Source organism: Aotus nancymaae, unplaced genomic scaffold (assembly GCF_030222135.1).
Source record: "Aotus nancymaae isolate 86718 unplaced genomic scaffold, 86718_ANA_hifiasm-v0.15.2.pri h1tg000029l, whole genome shotgun sequence".
Taxonomy (NCBI): Eukaryota; Metazoa; Chordata; class Mammalia; order Primates; family Aotidae; genus Aotus; species Aotus nancymaae.
The window spans coordinates 9,099,404-9,111,426 of NW_026988442.1; the positions used below are offsets into that span (position 1 = coordinate 9,099,404).

General features: G+C 43.4%; 1 protein-coding gene across 1 annotated transcript in view; it reads right to left on the reverse strand.

Moving 5' to 3' along the window:
• The window catches only part of TMC2 (transmembrane channel like 2), a 63,684-nt gene that overhangs the window by 24,255 nt on the left and 27,406 nt on the right, over positions 1–12,023 (reverse strand). The window contains exons 7-9 of the mRNA XM_012455314.2: positions 11,753–11,895; positions 9,404–9,551; positions 7,976–8,164 (exon numbers count right to left, since the gene is read on the reverse strand). Of these exons, the coding sequence (XP_012310737.2) occupies positions 7,976–8,164; positions 9,404–9,551; positions 11,753–11,895 (480 nt within the window). The remainder of the gene's footprint in view (positions 1–7,975; positions 8,165–9,403; positions 9,552–11,752; positions 11,896–12,023) is intronic.

Sequence of the window (12,023 nt, forward strand, 5' to 3'; positions counted from 1 at the left end):
GAAACTAACAGCAGAGGTTAGGAGTATGGTTAAGAGTGGGCCATTTGGGCTGGGCAGGATGGCTCACACCTGTAATCCCAGCACTTTGGGAGGCAGAGGTGGGCAGATCACTTGAGGCCAGGAATTTGAGACCAGCCTGAGCAACATGAGGAAACCCCATCTCTACTAAAAATACAAAAATCAGCCAGGCATGGTGGTGTGGCCTGTGATCCGAGCTACTCAGAAGGCTCAGACTTGAGAATCACCTGAACCTGGGAGGCACAGGCTGCAGTGAGCTGAGATCGTGCCACTGCACTGCAGCCTGGGTGATAGAGTGAGACTGTCTCAAAAAAAAAAAAAAAAGAGTTTGGCATTTGGAGTCAGCTCTCTGGGTTTAAGCCCCAGCTCTAACACTTGCTGTCTTTGTAGCTTAGGAAAAGTTACACCACTTCTCTGAACTTCTTGTTTCTTCATGGGTAAAAGGGTGACGACAGTCCTTGTGTGAGAATAAGAAGAGATAATATATGTTATCTATGATCCCAGAGCCTGGTAAGCATCAAGCACTCAATTTTGGCTCCAGTTTTGGGAGAATCCTGACTCATATAACTGAATCTGACCACAGTAAGACATCTCTCTGCAATTAAAACTGCCCACCCACTGGAAAGTAAATCCTCAAACTGTTGACCAAATTGCAAGTTGGTCAACTTTTCTGGGCTGGCCCTGACTCTCCCACTTTCTCTCATGCCAGCCCTTGGCTTGGTTTCTCATCATCTCCACACCTGTCCATGTAGTTCTCATCTGGAGAGCCATCACTGCCCTACATCTACCACTGTACCTCATTATATGTTTGTGTAACGCTCAGCGTAATTCCTGCCTTTGCCACAAAATTCCACCACCTCTTCAGCTCTCATGGACAGTTCCATCTGTAACCTGGAACCTCTAATTTGATCACGGTATTCCTGCCTACTGTTGCTTGTGCTTTGGTTTATTCTTGTCGAGCCTGCATCCTAAGGAAACTGCAATCCCTTTAAGGGTAGAATCCATCTTGGGCATCTTTTGAGTCCTTCTCACAGGTTAGTGACCCAGTGAAAGCTTTGTGGAAGGAACGTTTTTCCCTTCTGACTCTGTTCCTCAGTTCTCCCATTCTACAGAGGGGCCCCCAAAGTCCCTGTCTTTCCCATAGCCTAAACCCATTCTGACCAGGTGAGGAGCTACACTGGGACCTCTAATCTACTATTGAGAGTGCCTGAGTTGATGTCCAGCTGCACTGATCCAGAGTGAGTTAGAGGTAAGTTTAGGCAATTAGGAACGAGGTCCTGGAGAAAGACTCAGAGCCAGACAGGTACTGGGTCCTAATCCTGACTCCATTGCTAATAAGCTGTATGTCTTAGACTTTCTGGGCCTCACATATTTATGCAAAAACTAGGACTAAGGATGCCTACCCTGCCAATGTGCTATGAGGCATAAATAATGCATATAGAGTGCCAGGTCTCTTGTAGGTATTCAGTTGATAGTTTTCTCCTTTGTCTTTCCTCCATCTCTCATTTACTGAGCACTTAGGATGCGTGAATCACTGTGCCAAATTCTAAAGATGCAACAAAGAATAAAAAAGTCATACAGACTCTGCCCACAAGGACTTAAAGTAGATGTAAGTAATTCCATAATGAGTTAATCATTACAAAGGTAAAAATGCTGCAAAGGGTAAGTACGTGAAGTATATAATAGAAATAAGGATATAACATTTAAGCTCAGACCTGAAATTATTCAAGAGAGATGAGAGTGTGTGACAGAAGGCATCTCAGCAGAGCAGAAGCCAATGTTGTTGCAGTTTAGTGAAGATGGGGAAGAGTGACTAAAGGTACAACTTGGGGTTGGGCACTGTGACTTACGCCTGTAATCCCAGCACTTTGGGAGGCCGAGGCAGGTGGATTACCTGGGGTCAGGAGTTTGAGACCAGCCTGGCCAACATGGCAGAACCTCGTCTCTACTAAATATATGAAAATTAGCCAGGCATGGTGGTGCATGCCTATAGTCCCAGCTACTTGGGAGTCTGAGGCAAGAGAATCACTTGAACCTGGAAGGTGAAGATTGCAGTGAGCTGAAATCGTGCCACTGCACTCCAGCCCGGATGACAGAGTGAGACTCCATCTCAAATAATAATAATAATAATGATAATAATAAATAAATAAAAATAAAGGTACAACTGGGAAGGTAAGTCAGGGAAAGCCATTTAGGACTTTATCCTAAGAAGAAATGATGGTTTTCATGGTGAATGCATCTTCATAATAAAAATAATAACTTGCAGTTCTGAGAATATAATGATAGCCACAACATGATTTTTGAATCTCCCTGAATTCCCATGTAAAACTGGACAAAGCAATTAAATAATAAAACAAAAAACTCATGGACAACAAAGCTAGATGTCCTCATGAATTCTTAAATACAAGTGGCTGGGAGCAAATTACCAACAGCCACAAGTTCTTACAGAGTTCATGTCTGGATGAGAGAAAGCCAGGAGAAACAGTGGGGTGTCCAATGAATCTGAGAACAGGAAGATGTCAAAATGGCTAATAGGTACTCAATGAAAAGCATAGTGGAACAATCTGAGAACAGCAGCTTAAATTGTGAGGAACTCTGCTCAGTCCCATAATAGGTGAGTGCAAGGTCATTCTTAGTTTATCTGGAGATAAGCTAAAACAGCCTGGGCCTCTTGAACTTTTAAAATTGATCAGTCAAGCTCCCTAACAGGACAGGGCACAACATGAAGGAGACTATTCTGAGAACAGAATTGAATTGAACAGGCAGGGGGAATATAGAGAAAGAAATGGGAAGGTCTAGATAAAAAGTAGAAAAGGGATGAGAGGCAGGAGCTCTCAGAAAGCAAGCCACCATATATTTTGAAGACTTCACAAGAACAGTGGAAGAGAGAGCTCCATTAAATTAGGAAAGTTATCTTGAACCATGCCTCACTAAAACTTCAGCAAAACTAACCTTATATAAAAATGAACAGTGAAAAAGTTTTTTCTAGGTCAAATGAAAACACACCAAAAAGTAATTTATACAAAACAGTTAAAAAATTATAATCAGTATTCAGAAACAGAAAACTGAAAGATGTTAAGAAAATATAGCTCACAAAACAATATAAATAAAAATTAGAAAAAAAAAAAAAAACAGAAAAAGAGTGACAGAGTACTGCCAAAAAAGAAAAATAGAAATTAAGGGAAAACTATATTAAAATTGAAGAATACCTAAAAGAATCACAATTAAGAAATGTAATGATAGTGACAAGAAAAAGATGAAAAGGGAGAGAATTTTTAAAATAAAAATAAATGAAGAAAGAAGTTAACAGAATTTCAGAGAAAACAAGATGTATTGAAGATAGGCAAAGAAGATTCAACGTAAGTATAATAGGAGGTCCTGAACAAGAAAACTCAAACCAGCGACCAGAATAAATTTAAAAAACCTGCAATTTGATAAGTCTTCCCTTAAATGAAAAACAAGATTTGAATCTGCCTAACATTTTTAAAAACTCTGGGGCCTGGTGTGGTGGCTCACACCTGTAATCCCAGCACTTTGGGAGGCTGAGGCAGGCAGATCACTTGAGGTTAGGAGTTTGAGACCAGCCTGGCCAACATGGTGAAACCCCATCTCTACTAAAAATACAAAAATTAGCAGGGAGCAGTGGTGCGTGCCTGTAATCCCAGCTACTCAGGAGGCTGAGGCAGGAGAATCATTTGAACTTGGGAGGTAGAAGTTGCAGTGAGCCAAGATCACACCATTGCACTCCAGCCTAGGCAACAGAGCAAAATTTCATCTCAAAAAAGAGAACACATTGTATATCTGAGAACATCAAACCAGAATGCCAACACTGAGATGTATTCTAGTAAAGTTAATGGACTTTAAAGAAAAAGGAAAATAAATCTGGGCATGTAGGGAAAAGGAGCAAGTCTATCATTTTGCCTTATTTTCTTGTATTCCAGGTAACCTTTGACTTCTTTCTGGTCATTGACCTTTAAGAAATATTTATGGAGTTCTTTAAGGCCTAGATAGGTACATGCTCAATCAGAGAGGCTCTAAGCTTGGTTCTGCCAGGTACCTGGTACACTACCATCCACAATGGTTCAAACCAAAGTCAAGGTCTGACAGCCCCAGGTACAAGCCTACTCAGTGGAAGGTCTGAGGCCACAGGCTCTGGGGACAGCACCTTTTCCTTCTGTCTTCCACTTCCAGCCTAAGCAGGACCAAAGTTACCCTCTCAGTAGTTACTGGAGGAGGGTGGTTAGATTAGGTTCACCCATACCCTGAATGCCTTAACTTCTGGGAGAGGGGTGGTGAGGTCAATTTAATCCACAAGATTTTCCCCTCCTCCTAATATGGAAAAGTCTTGGTCTGGAAACTGTCTCTTTGGACTTTATGGACTGAATCACGTCTTTTCCTCCCTCTCCCACAAATTTGTATCTTGAAGCCATAACTCCCAATGTGACTATTTGGAGATGGGGCCTTTAAGGAGGTAATTAAGGTTAAGTGAGGTCATAAGGGTGGTACCTAATCCAATAAGACTGGTGTCCTTATAAGAAGAGGAAAAGGCCGGGCGTGGTGGCTCACGCCTGTAGTCCCCGCGCTTTGGAAGGCCAAGGCAGGTGGATCACCTGAGGTCAGAAGTTCGAAACCAGTCTGGCCAACATGGTGAAACCCCGTCTTTACTAAAAATACAAAAATTAGCTGGGCACAGTGGCACGCTCCTGTAATCCCAGCTACTCGGGAGGCTGAGGCAGGAGAATTGCTTGAACCCAGGAGGCTGAGGTTGCAGTGAGCTGAGACTGCACCACTGCAGTTTAGCCTAGGCGACAAAGTGACACTCTGTTTCAAAAAAAAAAAAAAAAAAAAAGAAGAGGAAAAGACACCAGATCTCTCTCTCTCTCTCCCTCCATGCACATGCACAGAAGGAAAGTCACAGAAGAACACAGGGAGAAGACAGCTGCCTGCAAGCCTCAAGGGAAAGCAAACCTGCCTTCTGGCCTCCAAAATGGTGAGCAAAGACATTTCTGTTGTTTAAGCTACCCAGCCTGTTGTACTATGTTATGGCAGCCTATATGGTGTTCCTTCTACACTCTCTACACTTGACTTCCAGGACACTTTTGACATCAGATGTGTGGGATTTTTTCCCATACCAACCAATTTTCTGATACCATCTGAGTAGTGTAAAATTCAATTCAATTAGGATACTAACCAGAGTAAGCACAGACTCCACAGGTGAGAAGGTCTCAGTCCCACAAGGCTGCCCCAACTTTGGATGCCAATTACAACTATTAGGTTGCCAGGTTACTGGCAATTTCTGTTCGATTTGGCTCTAAAGCAGAGATTCTCACAACCCTCTTCTTGGGTTTGGTCATTTGCTGAAGTGATCAAATCATTTAGGAAAACAGTTTAATTACTAGATTATTTGTTTATTTCAAAGAATATAACTCAGAAACAGCCAGATGGAAGAGATGCATAAGACAAGGTACTGGCAAGGTGCTTGGAGCTTCCACGCCTTCTGGGTTAGCCACACTCCATGTGTTCAGCAACCCAGAAGGTCTTCAAACACTCCCCTCCTTGGAGGTGAGGGGATAGGGCTCACCTCCAATTTTTTAATCACTGGCTGCTTCCCCTGGCAACCAGCCCACATGCAGAGGTTATCCAGGAGCTTCCAGCCACCAGTCATCTTACTGGCATACAAAAAAACACTGATCACTTTAGAGATTCCAAGGGTTTTAGGGGCTATGTGTCAGAAATTGGGAGAAGACCAATATATAATAAGAAATATGTATTAATATCGCAGCCCTAGCAAACTGATATATCATAATAACTTGTGATCCTAATGTCTCAAAATGGAGTCACTTATGTCAAAAAGCATGAAGCCCATAGTGAAGTTGTTCTGCCCTCTCTCAAAGTGATATGCATCTATATATAATGGACTGAGATGATATGATAATGCCTGCTGCTGCCTAGTATTTCCTGAAATTAACTGATAGAGTATGAAAGGTTGGCTGAGATAAAGAGAACAGACCCATCTGGGAGGATCATAAAATCAGCCAGGACCTGGTCTTGTTCAAAAGGCCTTCGGAGGCTCTGCCCATGAGAGAACTGTGGAACGTTCTCCTGATTTTGGTAGCAGCTGCTGGAAGTTCTGCAAGACAGAAACAGTGATCCCCACTTCTGCTGGCCAGGGCCTATACGACTTCTGGACCCCCTTGGCTCATCTGTTGATGTGTTGGTCTCTGGAACCATCGTTGTGGTTTGTTACCTCTCTTTTATTACTGCCTGTGTGTTGAATATTAGTGGAGTGGCTGATGGTGTGTGAAGGCCTCAAAATAAACTGGGAATTCAAGAATTGCTAATTGGCTATTGTGAAATGTCCTACCTTAGGACAGAGTCAGCACAGCACATCAAGGCTGCAGGAACCTAATAAACACAACACAGGCAAAGACACTGGCCCTAGTGGGATGGAACTAGAGCACAGGTACAGGTGTTTGAAAAGTCAGCAGTTGCCTTCAGAGCATTAGAGACTTGGCACTGATACTCCTCTTATAGTTCTGGTCACAGGCTTTCACTTAAAATTGGTCTTGAGGGGTCTCTCACTGTGTCTTCAGGTCCTCAGTGTTTTTCAAAGTATGCTTTTTATTTAAACCAGCATTTTTAGTGCTTTCAATTGATTACTTGATCCAAATAACCTAGGCTACCATTAGCAGAAACCACCGACCCCATTTTATTTTAAACCTTTCTGTGTCCCAATGTTTTGATAAGTTGATTATAAATAGCACATAGCTTTAACAGTTTTTGATCTAATTATTATTGTCTTCAAACTGTACTATCAAATCCATTTACATCTATTAGAATCACTGATTTAGATTTCAATCAAATTTTGTGCTTTATATTTGTCCCATCAACTCCATATTTCCTTTTTTATATCCTTTCTTGCTTTGTTGGGGAAAGATAGACTCTCATCTTTGTTTAAATTGCAGTTTGAATGCAAGATAAACTCTTATTATTAATTTATTTAGCTCATGATTCTGTGGGGCAGCATTTTTTTTTAAACTGGGCTTAACTGGGTGATTCTTCTGTTGGCCTCACCTGCTGATGGCTGACAGCGCCACTGAAATGTCTGGTGGTTAACTGGCTGCCGGCTAGGGTGAGGAGATAACTGACCATGTGTCTCATCATTCAGGAGGCTAGCCAGAGATTCTTCACATGATGGAGGTCTCAGGGTTCCCCCAAACAGTAAAAGAGCAAGTCTCAATACACAAGCACTTTTCAAATCTCTGCATGTTTCATGGTTGCTATTGTTCCACTGGCTAAAGCAAGTCACATGACCAAGCTAAGATAGATTCAAAAGATGGGGGACACAGATTCCACCTCTTCATGAATGTGCAAAAGAAAGCAAAGGGATGTGCATACAAGGATAGGAAGAATTTGTAGCCATTTTCACCAATGACCACAGATGTCAAATTCCCAAAAGAGATTTATGGATTCTGTGTTATCACAAGAAAACCTTAATGTGTTTTATTGTGTAGCTTGATGAGAAAACTCACTCTATCAGATATTAAGACATACTGTAAATGCATAGTATATTAGTTTGTTATTTGTGTAGAAATAGACAAACGGGAATAGAAAAGAGAGCGCAGAATCACACCTGTGCATTAATAAACACTTGATTTATGATGTGTGGCATTGCAAAGCAGTGAGCAAAGGATCACCTTGTTAGTAATTGGTGTTGCACAGTTGGCTATCCAGTTGCTAATACAGTTTTTCTAGTTGTAAAAGCCAGCCCTCAAAACCTAATAACAGGTGACTTTTTGTTCAGGATAGTCATGTTGTTTGACTGGAAAGGGATGTGATTTCACTTACTAAAACAAATCTATAATCCAGACTTTCAATAAATCAAATGAATGGCATAGGAACCAGTGATTTCGGTCTTTGCCCTCAACCTTCACTTCATCAGAGATGTCCTTCTTACCTCATTCCTTTCATACCAGCTAACATTCTGCATTTTGGAGAATTGCTGGGATCGCTTCACCACAAAGTAAATGAGGTACCCACTTCCACACAAACAGCAGATGATGAGAAAGTTGGCCAGGACACGAAGAAATCTCGTCAGATGGATATTTTCTTCTTTGTTACTCTCTTGTTCATCCACTATTGATTCCTTAATGTGTGAAAATGAGATGTGTGTAAATGTCAGGCCAGACTGTGGCTGTTGGTTCTAAAAATAGTACTTTCTACATTTCTAGAAATGAAATAATACAGAGGAGGTGATAGGATGCCCTGTACCCTATGGAGATTTATTTTCTTTAGAAAAATATATTTGTTGTTATTGCTATTCCAGTACATATAAGAGAAACTGAGATTTCTTGAATAGTCACCATGTGCCAGATGTGGGACTTTCCATGCACTGTTCCTCTTAATCCCAGCAACAAACCAGTAGGATAGTTACTGTGATTACCCACATTACAATAGCTTTCTGGGGAACAGGTGATGTTTGGTTACATGAATAAGTTTTTTAGTGATAATTTCTGAGATTTTGGTGCAGCCACTGGGTTGATTTCTTTATTTCCACACCCCCAAACCAGGGTTCTCAACTCTTTCTGGGTATTCTAATTTTTGGGGAGCTTTTGAAAAACCAATGTCAGGACCCTACTCCAGACCATTTATATCCGAGTCTCCGTTAGTGGGTCCCAGGAGATCTTTTATGCTCCTCGGGTGATTCTAGCATGCAGAAAAAGTTGAGAAATGTTTTCCCAAAATGAATCCTTCCACTTCCTCCAGCAGAAAGGTGTTTCATGTGGAAGCAGGCAGGACCAGGTCTCAGCAGCCAGGATACTCTGTCATATTAAAAAACAGACAAGCTGGACGTGGTGGCTCATGTCTGTAATCCTAGCACTTTGAGAGGTAGAAGAGAGCGGATCTCTTGAGGCCAGGAGTTCAAGACCAGCCTGGTCAACATGGTGAAACCCCATCTCTACTAAAAATACAAACAAAAAAAAATTAGCTGGGTGTGGTGGCGGGCACCTGTAGTGCCAGCGACTTAGGAGGCTGAGGCAGGAGGATCCCTTGAGCCCAGGAGCTAGAGGTTGTAGTCAGCTGAGAGCATGCTACTGTACTCCAGCCTGGGCAATGGGAAAGAGACCCTGTCTCAAAAAAAAGGAAAGAAAGAAAGAAAGAAAGAGAGAGAGAGAAAGCAAGAAAGCAAGAAAGAAAGAAAGAAAGAAAAACAGACAGTGGTATCAGCTGCAAGCATTCTTGCTTACGGGCTTGAAAGCTGGGCTCACATTTCTGGGAAAGCTCTTGAAGACCTTATTTCCTATGTCCCAGCTGGGAGAAGTCTTTCAATGACCAGAGGGACCCAGAGTTCCCCTGGAAGTGGGAACTGTCCTGGGGTGACTACCTTGAAGCTGGTGGTGATGGAGGCATATTTGTTGTCGGCCGTCTCTGAATTCCCGATCAGGTAGTCCCAGCTGGTGAACATCTTGAAGCTGAATGTGAAGCTGTCACTCTCCCCTTCGCCTGTGCTTCCTTGGGTATTGCTGGCCATCCTGTAAGGGCACATGGCGCTGTTGTGACATCTGCCCTCTTTCTGCTGTGTCACCCCCAGGGAACCTTGGCCTAAGCCAGTCTTGGACACACGTAACAGATGAACAGGTAACTGACGTTCAGTGATGAAACAAGCCCGGCAGGGACATGGGCCAAGTCAGCTTTGAGGATAGCCAGGACACCTTTCTCCCCAAATTCAGAGTCCCCTGCAAGCACACATGCTGTCAGTTAGGTAATAAAAATCCTGTAGGACACAGGACATGTGACCATGTTTTTTTCCCTACACCAACTTCCTGTGGCTTGACTCATCCGCAAATGCAGTTGGAGAACTCTACAGGGAGTCTATTCTCAAACAGGAACATCTTCTTCTAAGTCATCTATTTTCTTGGATAGAACATATTTTTTTCTGATATAAAACACAAAACACACTGAGGTGGTTAGTGCTACTTTTGTTTTTTGTAACAGAGTCTTGCTCCATCGTCCAGGCTGGAATGCAGTGGCATGATCTTGGCTCACTGCAGCCTCCGACTCTAGGGTTCAAGCCATTCTCCTGCCTCAGCCTTTTGAATAGCTGGGATTACAAGCACCCACCACGATGCCTAGCTAATTTTTTGTATTTTTAGTAAAGACAGGGTTTTATCATGTTGGCCAGGCTGGTCTTGAACTCCTGACCTCAGGTGATCTGCCCGCCTCGGTCTCCCAAAATGCTGGGATTACAGGCATGAGCCACCATTCCTGGCCTAGTACTACATTATTATTATTATTATTATTATTATGCTACTAGCAGGATCAACCAGGTAGGGCACTACTTTTAATTGCAAAGCCAGCAATTACTTTTCACCAACCTAATACAATCAGGTCATACATCCTTTTCTTAAGCGAGCTTGGCTGAAAGCAACTTGGACCTTCCTGTTTCATCCTACCTGTCTTCAACCTATGCTCCCTGGAGTTAGACCCTGTGGGAATCACAGAGTTCCAAGCAGGGGCTCTATCAGAGACTATGAGGGGTTTGTCATCCTCCCTAACTCTGTGCTACAGGTTGGCTTCTGGATTTGCTGTTCCACAGGGCTTAGCTAGCTTCTTTGGTTGTCACGAAAACATTCCGTATTTCTGTACTTAGCTGGGATGAAAGCAGGGAAAAAGTAACAACATGAGGGCTGAGAATCAAACCAAGCCTGTCTCCTTGTTCTTTTCCTTTTGCCTAATGGTGCTGTGCAGTCAGAGATCACCCAGTGGTCACTGTCGAGTGCTGGCAGGGTCTTGTGAATGGCAGCATTTCTGCCTGAGACCATGTGATAGAAAGCCAAGCCCTGTGTCCCCATGGCTGGCTCAGGGGCTCTACTCAGGCTTCAAAAATGCTCCACTCCTCTCCTGGAGACGGAGACACAGCCACCCACACTCTTCATGTCTGTGCTGAAGGGAGAGTGGGCCCGGGTGGATAGGTTGTGTGGATAGGAGAGTGTATCCAGGTGGACAGACAGTGCCTTCCACCCTGCAACCCCCAGCCACAGCTGATGGGGTCCTCTAATTCTGAAGAAGGCAATCAATTCATGGGCTGGGCCAAGTTTTTTCTTCAGAGAATATGAATTAAGAGGCACATTAAAAGGCCACTTCTGACCACAGAATCAAGTAGAGTTGGGGCCAGAGAGGCTGCCATGGTTAATCAATGCCACATACGTTTATTTAGTATAAGTTTATTGGTTATATCTTTCTGTGTGTCAGGCTCGGTTCTCACACACAAGCTAGAGTTTGGATGGGGAGAAGGATTTTTCAGAGGAAGCTGAACTTGGGAGAAAAGCAGCAACAGGCCTGACAGTCCTCCAGCCCTACTTCTGCTACCAGGTACCATGTTCCCTCTCAAGCCACACTGGCCTTTGGCAGTTCTGGGGAACACACTAGGCTATTGGCTGCCTCAGGGCCTTTGCACATGCTCTTCTTTTGTTTAAGATGCTGCTCCCCAGAATATCAGCATGGCTGATGTTCTCACCCTTATCTAAAAGATGTTCTATCCCATTTCCCTGAACAGCCCACATGACCTGGTTCATGTCTTTCATACCACAAATTACAATGTGCATATGCTTTTTGCATTCATTTCCTTGTTTTCTCTCTGAATGCCCCTCCAGAAGGGAGGCAGGCATAGAGTGCTTGGGGAGTGAGCCGTGGGTGTGAAGTCAAAGCCTGTGGATGAGACGGTCATACTTACGATCGAATGACAATCATCAGGCTGTAGCCGAACACGCTGACCCCCACCATAAAGTAAGCCATGGGCAGCCGGTACCTCAGCCACCCGATGGTCCTCTGGTTGTTGTAGTAGCCATAGAAGAGCGCAGAGTACTTGATATAGCCCTGGGGGACAGCAAAGCCACATGCTCTGGGTTGGTGAGCTCAGAGCTGGTGATCACCAGACACGCCCATTCTACCAGGGATCTCTTTCTTAGAGTCTTAACCAAGTCTAAGGGGTCGAAGGAAGAGTT